At 40.2% G+C, this 17507-nt stretch overlaps 2 protein-coding genes across 11 annotated transcripts in view; both read right to left on the bottom strand.

The window, feature by feature from the left end:
- cdk5rap2 (CDK5 regulatory subunit associated protein 2) overlaps positions 1–3942 on the bottom strand; it is a 48010-nt gene extending 44068 nt beyond the window's left edge. For 6 of the 8 annotated variants that reach the window (XM_053240043.1, XM_053240048.1, XM_053240046.1 and 3 more), the window contains exon 1: positions 3745–3941. In XM_053240043.1, coding sequence (XP_053096018.1) covers positions 3745–3797 — 53 coding nt within the window. In that variant the 5' untranslated portion in view covers positions 3798–3941. Of the gene's footprint in view, positions 1–1808; positions 3705–3744 lie in introns of those variants that run through there. The other 2 variants (XM_053240045.1, XM_053240049.1) reach the window with 2 other exon arrangements.
- A 4065-nt stretch (positions 3943–8007) lies between these two features.
- camsap1a (calmodulin regulated spectrin-associated protein 1a) overlaps positions 8008–17507 on the bottom strand; it is a 32152-nt gene continuing 22652 nt past the window's right edge. For all 3 annotated transcript variants that reach the window (XM_026929086.3, XM_053240412.1, XM_034311481.2), the window contains 9 exons: positions 16782–16861; positions 16221–16305; positions 14150–16079; positions 12351–12487; positions 11688–11875; positions 11425–11521; positions 11093–11208; positions 10652–10770; positions 8008–9775 (listed from right to left, as the gene is read on the bottom strand). In XM_026929086.3, the coding sequence (XP_026784887.3) occupies positions 9485–9775; positions 10652–10770; positions 11093–11208; positions 11425–11521; positions 11688–11875; positions 12351–12487; positions 14150–16079; positions 16221–16305; positions 16782–16861 (3043 nt within the window). In that variant the 3' untranslated portion in view covers positions 8008–9484. The remainder of the gene's footprint in view (positions 9776–10651; positions 10771–11092; positions 11209–11424; positions 11522–11687; positions 11876–12350; positions 12488–14149; positions 16080–16220; positions 16306–16781; positions 16862–17507) is intronic.

The following is a 17507-nucleotide window of genomic DNA, read 5'->3' as shown; positions in this document are numbered from 1 at the left end:
AGTTCACTATAATTATTTCATAAGCAATTACTTGGTTCAGGTTAATAAGCATGCTGTGGCACACATGACATCATGTCATTAAAACTGCATTCGAGGGCAAAGAACATTATGACAAAGAACATTACAACTGGAAAATGGCAAAGGCTGTCCGCACGCTGAATGAAAACCAGACCACAAACGTCTATCAAAATATATATTTATTATTTTAGACTTGCTTAGTGAAAAAAGTGCAAAGAACAGTGAGTTAAAAGCAAAGTGCTCCAAAGCAAGGAACACTTTACATTACAGTCCTGTGCTGACTTCATGATATTGCCTAAGCTGTGGTTTGAGGTCAGGGATAATTTGACTTGTAATCAATCATTCATTTGTGGCCAGCTAAAGTGAGAAACAGTGGAAGCGTGATATCCCAGATTTACAGTAACATGCTTATTAACTGCCTGACTGGAAGGTATTGATTAATTTTCTATACCAGAATAAAAACATAGTTTATCAAATAGTTGTTGCTGCAGTCATATTATTATTATTATTATTAGTAGTAGTAGTAGTAAGAGGAGGATGGCACAGTATGACCCTTTTAATACTCCATACAAAAAAGACTGAATTCTGGCCCTCTGATGTTTCGCATCATTTATCACCAAAAGCTTGAAGAGTCTGCAAGGCTACTAAGAAGATATCAGTATTTTTTACCAGTGTTGGCCAAATTCTGATATCAGGATTTTTATTGGAAACTGAAAATGTGAGACTGGGAATTGATGCATCCATAGGAGTGATTCTTAACTTTGGAATTCATCCACGGGAACAAAACCTAACTTGTGTTTCTATTATTAGAATTTTGTACAGTGACTTCTCTCTCTCTCTTTCTCTCTCTCCCCTTCCTGTTGCTGTTGAACATTCATTCATTCATCCCTCAGTAACAATTTGGCACCTTTACTTCTGAGAGTGTACACAATTACAGTATAGGAAATGACCCTAGCAGATACAGGTGCAGATCCTAGCCAAACACAGCAGTGATGCTTTTGGTTCTGTGTGTGTGTGTGTGTGTATATGTGTATGTGTGTGTGTGTGTGTGTGTGTGTGTGTGTGTGTGTGTATGTGTGTGCAGAACCCTTTCTTGTCGCTTCCTCGCAGCAACTCTAAACACTGTACTTCCTCTTCTCTGAAGAAATACAAGACCTTGTACACCATCACATAATGGCACCAAATTAGCAAAAATAAAATCCTCATTCGACAACACATGAAATAAACACACACTCTCATTTAACACACGGCGCGTAGCCACCTGCGCATGCGCGTTAATAATAATAATAACAACGGTCACAACTCTTATTTACTTATTCATCAGCGCCATAAGGGCAGCGGAGGCTAAGCTCATTCTCACCTTACTATCTGTTCTTTCAGGTCATTTACACCAGAGGGAAAAGCCGTGTTTAAGCACAAACACACAGATGATCTCTCATCTTCCTCAAAACCTGAGCTCACTCACACACTGCTTTTCCACTCTCTAAAGTCGCATACTAGCATACTAAAGAGTAGAAATAGTGCGCCATGTCAGAGAAAGCATACTACAGTGCTAATGTGTACGTGAACAGTAAGTTTGTAAAGCAAGTTCACATGCTATATATATGTGGCGTAGTATTTTTAAAAACTATTTATCATGGTTGCCATGACACCCATGAGAACAATCCCGCTGATGGTGTATTACTTAAAACACTACACACCTAGCTAGTACGCGGTTTGGAACGCAGCCTGTATGTATTAACCAAATATTACTACTGTTAATATTACAACTAATATTAAACTTTACCTACCTACTGGATTACTTTCATAGTGAGAAGAGAGACAGAGTCCGTTACATCGTCCAAAAGGACAACTTTTCGGCTCCGCCTAACGGTAATTTCCTCTTTTCTGGGAAACTCGAGCTAGCAATGCTACCTCGCTAACTGCGTGTTATTTGTTATGACAGCGCGAGACGCGGTCACACGCGCGGGAACTAAAATAACTGTCACTGCGCAATAAAGTCACTCAGCCTATGCAAGCGGAAGTCACAACGGATATGACGTGTATCATCATCTAGCGCGTAGAAATGGATTGATATGATCAGACAATGCTAACGGGCTTGATTAATTCACCAAGGCAGAAATCGCAGTCAGCAGCATCAGAATCTGATTGACTACTGAACTTAATCGAGATTTATTTATAAACTCACACAGACGGATTTTATGGCTTAGAGAATCAAAATAGACTTCAGCCTATAAGTTTCAACTATATGAACAGTCACGTCTTTATGTACAGAACAACTGCAAGTGTAAACGCTATGGTTGTTCGATTCCACACATTTTAGAGTCGACTCTGATTCAGAGTGTAAACACTACGATTCCACATATTTTGGAGTCGACTCCGATTCAGAGTGTAAACACTACGATTCCACATATTTTGGAGTCGACTCTGATTCAGAGTGTAAACACTACAATTCCACATATTTTGGAGTCGACTCTGATTCAGAGTGTAAACCCTACGATTCCACATATTTTGGAGTCGACTCTGATTCAGAGTGTAAACACTACAATTCCACATATTTTGGAGTCGACTCTGATTCAGAGTGTAAACACTACAATTCCACATATTTTGGAGTCGACTCTGATTCAGAGTGTAAACCCTACGATTCCACATATTTTGGAGTCGACTCTTATTCAGAGTGTAAACACTACAATTCCACATATTTTGGAGTCGACTCTGATTCAGAGTGTAAACACTACAATTCCACATATTTTGGAGTCGACTCCGATTCAGAGTGTAAACACTACAATTCCACATATTTTGGAGTCGACTCTGATTCAGAGTGTAAACACTACGATTCCACATATTTTGGAGTCGACTCTGATTCAGAGTGTAAACACTACAATTCCACATATTTTGGAGTCGACTCCGATTCAGAGTGTAAACCCTACGATTCCACATATTTTGGAGTCGACTCTGATTCAGAGTGTAAACCCTACGATTCCACATATTTTGGAGTCGACTCTGATTCAGAGTGTAAACACTACGATTCCACATATTTCCACATATTTATAATTCAGCTGTAGGGAGTTTCTTGATATGGCATATTGTGTAGTCGAATCAAGGAGCTGAACTCATACAATAATTCTCATTCCGAAAACAAACACAGGAGAGAGAATGACATTAAATAAGTGTTAGGAATCACTTACATACTACACTGTTATGATTGATAATATAAATAAGAAGGGGTTTTGTGCAGCATTCTGAAAAAAAATCTTATAAACAAGTGCCAATGAGTTAACGTTAACCTCTCTGATGTTGAAGTTAATGTAGGAGCAACACACTGTACCTGACAGTGTCAAACGCTTCAGCTGGGAAGCCTTAAGATCCTTTTTCAAAGTAAAACACTACTATCTGTTAATGTGCTTGAAACTGCTGTTTATAAATAAAACAGTTCGGTCAGCTGGGTGCTGAAGCTAGTTTTGGGAGCTGTGTATCGGCTTTAGCCAGCGCAGGCTAACTGACCCAGTGAAGGTTAATTCTAAGCCAAAGATGATAAAATAGCAACCGAATGACACCAGTGACAGTTTGCAGGACTTGTCTGGGTCTATGTGAGTTTAAAAAAAGTGTGACAAAAATTAGCTGCAGAACTGTTTGCTTAACTTAGCTACCACAACACATCAAAACAATGTGTTAGACTCTGTCATAGACAAGTCGTTATTTTTCAAATGAACTGAGCCAACCTACCTCCCATTGATGTCAAAAGGCAGCGTCTGATCCTCCCCTACCACCGAATCCATTTTTTTTGTTAATTATAATCCTATTTATCCGCAAGTTCAGAGTAAAAATGGAACATTATGTGTAGTTTTTTTTATTATAAAAACGAGCAGCAAGTGAAAATTTCAAAGCTCACTCGGTACCGCCATTTTAGAACCAGTGACGTCACTACCCGCCAGCGACAGCAGGGACCTGAGGAGGTGGGCCACGTGCTCCACTGCTCTTCAGTGATTGGACCAAACTAAACTTATTCTAGTTCCTTTCACTGTCATTGGTTCTTTCATCTGTGGAGCCTGTCAATCATTTACAACGCTTTTGATATGTTTGTTTAGTTATGAATTAAAGGCATTTCTTGTAACATCTTCTTTATGATATAAAATTAAAAAAAATGTATGTCTTCCGGTCAAAAATGCTGACACATATGCCGACAAATTATTCTGTTGCCAACTTAGTGTGATCAAATTCCAGAAGTTTTTTTTAGTTACTGTCCTGGGTTTTTTTTTGTCAGCAGTTTGTGTAGTGTGTATTTGCATACATTAGATTACTCACTCACTTTCAGTAACTGCTTTATCCTGATCAGGGTCATGGTGGATCCTGGGAATATTGGGCATGAGGCTGGAAAATACCCTGGATCAGAGGCGAGTCATGCACACACAGGTATACTACTTACAATCCATGTACCAGCATGCTTTGGGGAGCTGGGAGGAAACCAGAGAACCCAGAGTAAACCCATACATACATGGACAGAACATGAATAGAAGCACCACACAGAGAGTAACCTGAACTCAAGACCAGCCCAGGCTCACATCACAGCTTCGGGTTGATAGAGCAGGTTAGGTCGACTCACCCCCAGCCCAGTGTTTGCGAACTCTTTTTTAAGGAACGTAATTAATGATAATTCACATATCAAAATATTTTACAGTACAAAAGTCTTAGGCACATGCAAAGAAATGCTGCAGAGCAAAGATGCCTTCAAAAATAACGAAATTAAATGTTTCTAAGTTTCAAAAAAATACTATAAAGAGCAGTAAACAGTAATAAATGAAACAAAGTCAATATTTGGTGTGACGATCCTTCACTTTAAAAATAAAGAGTAGTCTCAGGTGCAGTGTGTGCAGTTTTATAAGGAAATGAGCTGTAAGTGTTACTGAGCATCTTGCAGAAGCAGCCACAGTTCTTCTGGAGACTTTGACTGTCACACTTGCTTCTTATTTTTGCAGCAAAACCCAGCAGCCTTCATTCTGTTTTTTTGTCTGAAAAGTGTCTCTTATGTAATATGCTGCTTTCTTTAATGACATACAAACATTTTTCTGTAACATTTAATTTTGTGCTGGAAAACTACGCTTTGGAAATCTAAAATGTTTCTGTACTGAATCAATAATGTAGAAGTCATCAAATAAAAATCTATAACAAAGTTTGTACTAAAAAAATAGGATGCCTAAGACTTTTGCACAGTACTGTACATAAAGAAGGATGATTTCTGGACACCTAAAATTTAACATGCAAATGGTCATGATGATTCAATGAATATGCAATTACTTGTGGCTTTGAGCATGCATTAGTTACTGTCCCCTGGAAAAAAGTTGGCAACATTACTGATCCATGCCATGGGCTCCAGATAATGACCACAGAGAATATTGCACGCAAATTCTAACCTTCAAGGCTGCATGGGACCAAGTGAAATTTACTGCAAGAGCAGTGAGACTGAGTCTGTGTGCTCTTTATTCTTTATTCATTAGTCCATTTTTTTCTTGTAAAAAATAACTTGGAGAATATTTATAACATCATTAAAAAATAATTGTCTATGCCATAGCCTGAGAGCATGTGTCTGAGAAAACCCATTTGGAAAACTGTGTTACAATCCAGAGTTCTTGTTTGTGCTTACATGAGCCTCTTGTCAGTCATTTTATAGACACTCCCCAAGGCCCCGTCACTCCGCCCCCATCTCAGTCTGAAATCACTTAGCACCCAGCACAGCCAGATAATTCTCCTGTGAGCTCAAAATCATGCTGTTCTTTAAAAAAAAACTGTTAAACCAGAATAAACATTGGCAGCTATTTTCCATAATGTAAGTCATGTGAGTAATGTGTGTAATTTATTACTGGTGAAGGGGATGAACCTGGATGCAGAATAAGTGACGTTTATCCTCGGCAGGTATGTAAATAAATGTGTGTATAAAACTTTGAATTGTTTGAATGGCCTATTTTAGATAACGAATCAAGTACATATATTTATTTCATTTCAAAGGAAAACAGGACAGCAACAGGCACTCTTGACCAGTATAAGCACGAATTGACTCAGTATAAGCACAAATTTTCATGTATTTCTATCGTGACTTTCAATCAGCTGATTGGCACATCGTGTAGCTTAGAATACTAAGGATGCTAACAATGTTAATACCGGAGCTTAAAAGCTCAAAACATCATTTCAAGAAAAACAACTCAACCTTTTTAAACAACAAACATGAGAAAATGCCACAAATCCTGCCTAATGCTTTTTGTGTATTTGGAGTGGTTCATTTTGTTGGAAACCTTGTCACTTTACTCCCACCTACTGGTGTGGCATTGTTACACACTGGCATGTGTACTAACCACAGGGGATGTTTCAGTCTTAAAATTATTTTAGATTATATTCAGTCTGTCTTTTTTTGAGAAAAATAAAGACACTGTATTGTTTGAAGCATGCATGGCAAAACATGCAAATACATACATATATATGTCATTATATGTCATTGTATATTTTCTTTAAACTTGGGCTATAACATTGTTGGTCTGAAGAAAGTTACTGCAGATTTCTTTTTAAATAATGGCCCTGTGAACTTGGGATTTTAGACCATTGGTGTGAGATTTGGACAGTGCAATTTGCCTGCATCCAGTAGTCTCAAATGCCATGTTCACAGGCCCATTATAAAAAAAAATCCTACAGTTAAATTTCTTCATACTGAGTATTTCTACAAGACATTACACTGTATATTCATATGAAATTGTCAGATTGTTGGGACATTTTGGGAATGAGGAGATAATGCTGTAGGAAATTGTATGTGATGTTAGTGCTCCACATGGCACCATCTACAGGCATGAGCTTGTAAGACCCGTAGCTTTTTAAAGTGGAACAGAAAATCAGAATAAGAAACCAACTTCAGCTTCATCACCTAGCTACGGTTATCTGTTTAAACAAGTGTATTATGTGGCTGAGAAAATCCATTTGGAAAACTGTTACAGTCTGTTTGTGCTTGTCAGTCATTTTATAGACACTCCCCAAGGCCCCGTTACTCCGCCCCCATCTCAGTCTGAAATCACTTAGCACCCAGCACAGCCAGATAATTCTCCTGTGAGCTCAAAATCATGCTGTTCTTTAAAAAAAGAAAAAAAGAATGAAAAAAAACCACAGTTAAACCAGAATAAACATTGGCAGCAATTTTCCATGATGTAAGTCATGAATAATGTGTGTAATTTATTACTGGTGAAGGGGATGAAGCTAGACACTTTATTAGTGATGTTTCTCATGGACAGGTATGTAAATGTGATCTGTATAAAGCTTTGAATTGTTTGAATGGCCTGCTTTAGATAACGAATCAAGTAGATACGTTTATTTACATTATTTACACCATCTACAGACACAAGCTTGTAAGACCTGGAGCTTTTTAAAGTGAAACAGAAAATCAGAATAAGAAACCAACTTTGTTGACTACCTAGCTACCTGTTTAAACTCCTACTCATCTGGATGGAATGAAGTCATTTGTACGATAAAGAAAACTCATGTTTTGGTCAGCTTTTTAATGCAGCTACAATACAGTTTCCCTGCTGCTGAGCACTTGGCTACATTCTTTCCACCATGTTACATGATGCTCCATCGTTAATGGAGTGGGCGTGGCTAACTTTCAGAACACCTCCCACTCCAAAATCAGTTGACCAATAGAGATTTAAGGTGAACGCCTTCTTTTAGACCCACCCCATGTAAAAATGTGCCAAAAATCAGAAGCAAAAAAAGGTGGCAGAAGCAAAAAAAAAAAAAAAAAAAAAAAATCATGAAAATTATGAAAAAATAAAAAAAATGCATCAGAAAAATCCACAAATAAAAAAATTAAAGCAAAATGAGAGTGTGATACAGAAGTAATACTTTTGAAACATTTTGATTTGATTCTAATTACTTACAATTACAATATATTTTTTACATTTGAAAATTTTTTAATATTTTAATATTTTGCTAAATTCAACTCCATAGTATCTTACTTACCCAAATTAATAGCACTTTCCAGTGTCCCTGGAAATACAGGAATTTAAAGCCAATGTGAAGCCAATGTGAACCAACATAAAAGCAAGTATAAAAGGATTTTGTAAGGGTCTGGGATTCAATCCAGAGTTTCTGTCTGTGTGGAGTTTTGCATGAAAATGAACTGAAATGCTTCCCTTTTGAATTTCATCTAAGTCACCGCAACAGACCCCTGGAAGGATGTAAAAAAGAACAGTATTTATACAAAACCGAGTTTGCTTGAATAATTTATTAATTTTTCAGGGCTCCTCTTTAAAATAAATATGTGAAAAAAATAATAAAAGAAAAAGTAAAGCAAAGGTCTTTACAGTCTATACATGTATGTTAACGAAGAACTTCACACACACACACACACACACACACACACATTCAACATAGCCAGAGTGTTTCCATGACAATCATGTTGCTCAGGGAAGAATTGCAGAAGTACATCAATACTGTCAGTGGTCTCTGAAAAGAACAGACAACACTGAATGGAGGAGGCTGAAGTGAAGTGGAGGACAAATCAGACAGTGAACACAAATACATTCCTGTCCCATGATAAAAGCTTTTAAATTGTGATTAAAATAATCCACAAAGGCCAGTACAGACTTCACTTCAGCATCCAACCACACTAACTACTCCAAAACACACACACACACACACTCACACATTTTCATGTGCTTTTGCAGTTTTGCACATAACGCTGGTCATAGTGCATTGCTATAGTGAGCATTATTAGAGAAAAAAATCAGCAGCATAGAGGTAACAGAAAACCCAACACACACAGACACACACACTTTTCTGTGTGTTAAGTCAAGAGAGTGTGTGTGCGTGTGTGTGAATGTTCAAAGTGAAATAATACTACACTAGAACCGAACCCATCTTTTTTCCGAACTGAAAAAGTGCCACATGCAGAAATACCTGCCGTAAAAAAAACACTGAAAATAAAACACATCCATCATATTAAGACCAAACACTCTCTGTAGGACACATGCCCCACCCCTTCAATGCCAGGTGTGCTCATATTTTGAGGGTCATGTGACCAGTGAGGGTGGAGTTAAGGGTTCCGTATGCAAATCAAGGCAGCGCGGTGATATCATGGTTCCGCGGCTCTATTTAATAAATCTTGGCTTGGCTCTCGGTGACGCTCACCTGCACAGACACGCCCATCATGCACACCCAGTCCATCACCTGCAGTCAGTATGACAGCAATGAGTGGAGCAGTAGCTAATAGGATACAGCCAATAAGGAAGCACGATTCCGGAGCTAATAAGAGCGCAAGAAATGAGCGCGTCACTTCCTCTTGGAGTTGCTAGGCCGTCTGAGCTGCAATACTTTGTTATGGATGGTGATGCAGCCCTTGGGCCATTAAGAGTGGAGCTACACTGGCTATAGGAGATGACCAATGAGGAAGCTTAATTCAGGAGCCAGCAGGAATGAGAGAAAAGAGCGTTTTTCATTTCCTCTTGGAGGAGCAGTGTCGTTTGAGCTGCCACAGATGGTTGTGGATGGTGATGGCGTCCACACTGGCGGAGACCGTCTTGGCCGGGATGATGGTAAACTGCTTGCGGTCTGAGCTGTATTTGAAGAGCGTGTCAATCATTTTGCGAGTTATGGCGCGTGGGCCGGTACCCAACAGCTTTGTCAGCTCCTCAGTGTCAGGCATGAACGCATAAAGTGCCCGGAACTGGCAGCCGCCATCACGGAACAGGATCATCAGGTGATTGGCCTCACAGCGCTCGATTTCCTAAGATAAACAACATGCAACATCATTATAGGCATATATTAGTGTTATTTCAAACTAATCCCTAATCCTCTGCATCTGTAGCATATATGTAATCTCCATGGACAAGAATTTTGATGTCTTCCTGTACTGAGAAAAGAACAGAAAACTTGCTGACTCAAAACTCGCTTATAATAGAAGGGCAGCTGTTGGGTCCAACAGAACATTTTCATGCATTCTGTAGTCAAAGGTAAATTAAGCTCTGAATTTGTGCCTGTCTCATCCTGACTCTTATTGTTAATGTTTGGATTTGAACAAATGTAAATTAGTTGCATATTTTAAACATTTACTGAAGAAATTCCAAAACTACTAACTGCCCTTAGACTTCCATTATAGAAGTAATTTTGAGTTTAAATTTTTTTAACACACAATTGGGTAATCACACATATGCTACAGGTGTAAATAAATACGATTTTCCATTTTTTACTGTACTCATTTAATCATTTCCATTTCCCACCCGCTACCCAGATACCCGCTCAACAACACTGCATGCAGCTCGTCTGATAATTGGGAAGCTATCAGCACAACATCGTTTTACATCACTGTTTATGCTTGTTTTTTAATTTCCCCCTGTTTTCCTATCTAATTCAGTCTTGGCCAATTCCCACTCACCAGTCTGGTCTCCCCTATCATACGACAGTTACCAACCAGGGAGGGTGAAGGCTATCACATGCTTCCTCTGAGACATATGAGGCCAACTGCATCAGCATCACAGGGCAGTGTAATGCAATCAGAAGGAAGTGCTATTCACTCTCGTCCACATGAATGTGCTCACAGATGTCCACAATTGCCTACACTAGTGTGTGTGTGCACTACTCCAGTTCAACTTAGATGAATCACCTCTAACACAGCATTCTTCTGGGCTTCGTTGACCTTGCCAGCCAGACAGCAGTGGGCAATGGCATTCTGGATGATCAGCTTATTGGACTTAGCGCTGGGCTCCTTAAACAACCTCAGGCCTAAAACAAGCACACAGCAAGCTTGTTAATTAGAGTGTGTGTGTGTGTGTGTGTGTGTGTGTGTGTATGTGTGTGTGCATGTTTTTATATCTTGATGGAGACAAAATGTCCCCTCCCCACAAGAATAGGAACAGGGGACATTTGGCTGGTCCCAACAACAAAAACTTTTATTACATAAACTGCAGCTTTTATTTAAAATACTTAAACAGCCAAAATGTTTCATTTTGGTTACTGTGGTTAAGGTTAGGTTTAGGTGTAGCATAGCATTAATTAGCTGTGTGTGTGAGTGTGTGTGTGTGTGTGTGTGTGTGTTGTACTCCACCGCTGTATTCTGCTGCAGAGGTGATGGAGGAAGCTGTCGAACCGTTGTCCCAGTCTCTCTCCATGTTCCTGCTAGCATTACGGCTTAACATAGGAAACGACTCCACTGAATCACCTCTGTCTCACACACACACACACACACACACACACACACACACACACACACACACAAACACACACACTTCAAGTTTGTTCTTCTACCACACCACAATAACAAATTATAACATATCTTTAATCTACACATGAATGTTCTTCATCCTATTTCTTTCATGTTCTCACAGTACTCAGAGATGACAAGCACATACACACATACACACATACACATTCACCAACCTCTGTGAGCCGCCTCCGGAGGTAATGCTGTCTGCTTCAGTAACAGCAGATGCCAAAGAAAGAGAGGAGCCAGATGGAGCAGCACATAAACTCACAGCTAGAAAGACACAGTGAGAGAGAGGAGGAGAGAGAGAGACAAAATGACGAAAATGTTATCAAAAACTTGTTAATCACATTTTACAATTTTTTTTTACAATCAAACACTTATTTTTCTATTCTGTAAATTGTGTATCATATACAGTATAGAGGCCAAACTGTCATACGGGTGGTGGTGCCTGATTGGCCGCGATGGAGCGATTTGGGGCGGGGCCTCCTGCGGTGGGGACGGGGCTTGGCCACTCCCTGTTCTTCCATCAGTTCCTGTTGTTTTCTGCGCAGGTATTCCTGCTTGATGAGCTCCCTGCGTGCCTTTTCCTCTTCCTTACGCATGCGCTCCTCCTCTGCCTTACGCCTGACATATAAACACACACACACACACACACACACATACATACAGCATTAAAATTAGACCTGATACCTACTAAATCTAAACCAGAGTGTGTGTACGGTGGGCAGTGGTACTACTGTAGGGAAATCCATGATCATTTTTTAACAGTCAGGTACACTAGTTACCGAGAAAATGTTTAGCCATGATTTAGTAACTATGTTTTTAAGTATATTTTCAATCTAAACTTGCTGTTGTTACGACTAGTATTATCTAAAAACAATGCAAAACAAGTGACATTTGCGAACAGGAAGTATTTTTTGAAAAAAAAAAACCCTGTAACATATTTATTTACTTCTTTAGGATCATATCATCCATGTTATGTGTCTATTCTTTGCATTCCCATTTAGCGAACACTCAAATACTAATTGAATTTGAATGAAAGTTGTCTTGATGTCTGTCACGTACAGAAGACACAAACACTACACAAACACTAATGTACCTGGCCTCATCTCGTTTGAGCTCTGACTCTGCCTCCAGCTGCTGCTTGCGAAGACGTGCCTCCTCAGCCTTCTTCTGTTGCTTCAGCAAAAACGCAGCACGCTTCTTAGCCAGCTCATCCGCAGCTTTCTGATCATCCTACATGCACACACATACAGACACACACACACACACACACACGTATATATACTTACTGTCCACTTTATTAAGAACGCCTGTACACCTGCACATTTAGTTATCTAATCAGCCAATCATGTGGCAGCATCACAATGCAAAAAGTGAGATCTCTGTGACTTTGACTATGCCATGGATGTTGGTACCAGAAGGGCTGGTTTGAGTATTTCATAAACTGCTGATCTCCTGGGAATTTCACAAACATCAGTCTCTACAGTTTACACAGAATGGTGTGAAAAACAAAAAAATACTGAATGAGTGACAGTTCTGTGGGTGGAAATGCCTTGTTGATGAGAGAGGTCAGAGGAAAATCTCACCCAAACTGGAGAGCTGAAGATTAGAAAAAAAACCCTGGTCTTTTTCCACTCTTCAACTGTCCAGTTTCAGTGAGTATGAGTCCATGATAGACTCAGATTCTTGTTCTTGGCTGATAGGAGTGGAACCTGATGTGGTCTTCTGCTGTTGTAGCCCATCTACCTCAAGGTTTTGTGCATGTGTTGTGCATTCTGAGATGCTTTTCTGCTCACCATGGTTGTAAAGAGTGTTTAACTGAGTTACTATAGACCTCCTGTCAGCTCAGACACATCTGGTCATTCTCCTCTGATCTCTCTCATCAACAAGGTGTTTCAGCCTGCAGACCCTCTGCTCACAGGATGTTTTTTGTTTTTCACACCATCCTATGTAAACTCTAGAGACTGTTGTGTGTGAAATTCCCAGGAGATCAGCAGTTCAACTATATCAACTATTCAGCTATATATAATAAGATATTCAAATGCACTTAAAACACTTTATAAACACTTTATATAGGAATGTATCTATAAAAAATAAGATGGTAGGTGTTTACTTGTGTGGGGAAAAAGAATAAAGACAACTTGCACCACTGGCAAATAAAATTTCTGTACCACTTTATACTATTCAGTTTTCAAAGTGAAAACATTTGTGAAAAAGGAAGAACATGGTGACTGAAGAAATGGCAGAAAAGCCCCACTTTCTTAACTATACTTTAAATTTTAAAGTGAGAATACACACAGTGCACATTTTTTATTTATTTGTACATTTTTTTGTTTTTAGATTGAGAAGCTGAATTATAGCAAGGATAAAATATTAGCTAATTTACAATCCAATATCAGCCTTTTGATAGCCATTTTGGGTATTTGACACTGGCCCATAAAAACCCTCAGTGGTTTCTCAATGGTTCTTTCAGTAGTTAAGTTTTCTTAAGCAACATAAGCATCACTTAGGGCCCTGCAGCTATGTGAGGGAAAAAATGTGCTTCATCATAGCTATGTTCCAAATCCATACAACATACTACTAAATGAACAAACTTCTTGTTTTTTTATTTTATTTTAAAACAGAAGTACATGTTCCTTTTTTTCACCCAGAGATCAGGGATGCAAACGTTTGCACTCAATTGTATTGTGTGAAAGCATTTGTGTTTAATCAGCACAGCAAACAAACAGAGAGACTTGAACACACTCGCACTTGATGTTATTAAAAAACAATTTACATCAGCCATTATCACACCTTATTTTATCAATTTGGACTTTTCCCACCACAATCAAACATGAAAACTTGTTAGCTTTTCAATTTCATATAAAAAACAAGAGGAAACCCTATTACTGTTACCTTGAAGAAAAAGCCCAGCCCTGATTTTTGCTCGCCAGAGTCGGGTGCCTCAGCCAGGTCAGACAGGTCCACCTCGATCAGCTGGGCTTTCTTCTCTTCACACTGATCCACAATGGCTTCCTTTCCAGAACCACTTTGCTCTTCCACTGCTGGCGATTCTAGTTTGGGCAAGTCTGGACCCTCGGACTTTTGGTTCCCAGAATCACTGAGACGGAATGTGGTATTTCGTGCCACGCCTCTGCCAGAGGTGCGTCCAATTACCTTGGCCACATCCTCTTCGCCGTTCTCTGCTCGGGGCGTCCTGCAGTCCGGAGGTGTTCTGGAATCAGTAGTAGGTGTCCGGGCACTGAGTTTTAAACTTGCACGAGTGCTATTCTCCTTGCTGAGCTTAAGTTCTGAAGGTTTGGTTCGAGTGCTACGAGACGAACTTAACTTGGGAGGTCGTCGCGTCGCAGTAGACATCTCTAAGAACTGCACAGAGGGTCGGGGCTTAGGCTCAGGAGATTGAGATTTCAGCATGCATTCCTGTTGTGGAGACTTCATGGTTTGTTTCATAAGCAGCTCCTGCTGGACAGACAGCTGCATCATCTGCTGCTGGATTACACCAATTGCGTCGTTCAAGAGCTCAATTGAGCGGCTGCAATCACTCAGATCTAAGTCTTCACCCACTTCCTCCTCATTCGCCCCTCCACCCATGTGATTATCCCCCTCTAATCCAGCAGTAGCTGCAGGTGAAACTGAATCTTTCCACAGTTTTCTTGACTCTTTATCCAGGTTTTCCTCAGTTTCCTTGCTCTTGGCCTTCAACACCTCCATGCACGTGTCATCCTTTGTCAATTCTTTCTCTTTCATTGCCACTAATTCTTGTTTGGCAGGATGTGGCAGCGTATCGCTGCGCCCCTTCTTAACCACATTAAGGAAAGCTGCTTTGCCCAGCTGAAGCCTCTGCCGTGCCGCCAGCACCTCCATCTTCTTCTTTTGAGCCTCAATGGCACGTCGCTTATCCTCTAGCTGCAGTCGCAGATGGACAAGGTCTGAGGCCACGCCTCCTTTTACATCAGGACTCAAGGTGCCACTCTCGGAGCCATCAGGAGTGGTAGCATGTGAGCTGCTAGCACTGCTGTAACCATCGTGCATGGTATTGCGGTGCAGTCTTCGCTCTGCAAAGCTGGTCATACGGCTAGAGGCAGTGCTAGCCTGCGAAAGTGAGCTTGGACATGGGCTACAATGTCCACTGGTGCCATCTTTGTCTCCATGCTCACACATTCGCACATCCTCGCACAACTTTGCTGACTCATCTTCTTCTTGTCGGTGACTTGGGCACTTTACCTTTTCACCTTGATACATTATAGTGGTTTCAGGCTCTTTCTCTTCTATATCATCTTCCTCTTCTTCATCCTCAATCTCTGACTCTGAGGCTCCACCCACCCACTCATGTTTTCCATGTCTCGGAAGCTCACAGTTTCCATGTAGGAAGAAACCACCAGATTGCACAGAGTTTATGTTGTCTGGTTCCACAGTGTCAATGGTCATGAAACTTTGGTTTACTATTGTGTGGTCAATAGGTGAGTGTCCCCCTCTTCGTCTCTGAATTTTCCCCTCGCCACTTTCTTCTCGTTTACTGACCACTGTGATCTTCTCCTTATTAGGTCGTAAAACAGCCGGCTGCAGTGGCTCCAGGAAGAAGCTCTCTGGCTGGGGCTCTCTGAACCCAGCCATTCCCCTGGGTCCTATAATGGCCACAAGCTCCTCCTCCTTTTCCTCACTGTCATTGTTGTGTTCTGCATCTGGGGAAGGCTGGCCATTGACATGGTGACGAGGAGTTACAGAGATGACATTGGAAGCTAAACTGTCTTTGCTGATGGAGCGTGCTAAGCTGATGTTATCACCACCTACACGCTCCCATTCCATTTCCAACTGAGAAATTGGTCTACAGAAAGAAAGAGAGGGAGAGACACAGAAAGACAATGAAATGTTGGACTGTATTCAGAGTTGGAATGTAAGTCGGCAAATTGAGTTCAAATGTTACAACAATATTCTTTACTTGAATTTCTGGCCTTTGACCTCTTACCTTTGTCTTCTCTCCATCCAGGCCAGCCGGGATACAGGACTGTGTCCATCCATGCGCGAGAGAGAACTAGACCTGTTCCTGAACTCTAAACACATACACACACAAGTCTGAGATACATTGGTCCAATAATTATTAGTCTTATTATTATCTTACTCATTATTAGTCTGAGATTATGTGGAGTATCAGCCACACAAATCTATGCGTATGAGCTGTTACTATCATTCATGTTACAGCCTGAACTACTGTCTAAGCTTGACCAATCCAATTTGAGAATTCAATTGCGCTGTGGTATAAGAAGTTATAACAGCTTGGTTATTATTTGGTAAATGATATGAAGAAAAGAGAGCGTGGTGAGGGAATGACTTTTTGCTGTTGCTATAACGTAAGTGATAACAGGAACTACCATGTCTCGCTGGACTTAAACATTGTAATCATTGGAAAATTGCTGTGGTATAAGCAGACACACACACTTTTTTAACATGACACCCTCTACATGTGCCTACTGGCTATATGTTTGCAAGACTTTACCTAATTTGTTTAAATAAGAAAATGAATAGTTACCAGTAGTGTCCTCCCCCTGGACGGGATTCTGTTGTCTCTGTTTCAGTGAAAGGAGCGAGTAGGAGGCGCTTGCTTTGGTACTACAAGAATTTTAATAAACACACAATCTATAACATATATACATTGCATACAAATGATAGTAAATGCTTCAGAAAAAATATCTGCAACAGTCCTAGGCTAAATTACAATAATTAGAACAGAGCCCAGGCATATTAACAAATCAGGAACTTCAGGACTCGTTTTGTGAAACTGAGGGTTTACCCAGGGACGCAGGAAGGCATTTACACTGGGGGTGCTTGAATTTTAAGCAGCATACAATCCCTTAAAAAGGCCTACCTCTGGAGCTGAATTACAGAAAAAGGTGAATTAGATGTGAATTAAGTGAGGTGAAAAGAAAATGGCTTGACATGAAAAACAGAGAAAAAAATACTACTAAAATCTACTGCCCCCAGATGATCAAGGGCACCAAGCACATCACCAGGGAAACCACTTGTTTATTCAAAGTAAAGTATCTTGCTGACTCTCGGCCAGAAATTTCTCGCACACCAATGCACCCTCCCTGACACCATGTTAGAAAAGCAGGAGGGTGTCACAGGAAGTCACGAAGCACACTAGAGTATATGGTACATTACAGCTTGAGACATACTAGATTGGTCACTTATTGGCTACTTATTGAAGTTGAATTGTGAAGTAGTCAGTGTCTACTACAAGCATCTCTAGGGCATA

The sequence above is a fragment of the Pangasianodon hypophthalmus genome, chromosome 15 (genome assembly GCF_027358585.1).
Source record: "Pangasianodon hypophthalmus isolate fPanHyp1 chromosome 15, fPanHyp1.pri, whole genome shotgun sequence".
NCBI classification, from domain to species: domain Eukaryota; kingdom Metazoa; phylum Chordata; class Actinopteri; order Siluriformes; family Pangasiidae; genus Pangasianodon; species Pangasianodon hypophthalmus.
The sequence above is the reverse complement of the archived record's forward strand: the minus strand, read 5'-3'. Positions and strand labels throughout refer to the sequence as shown.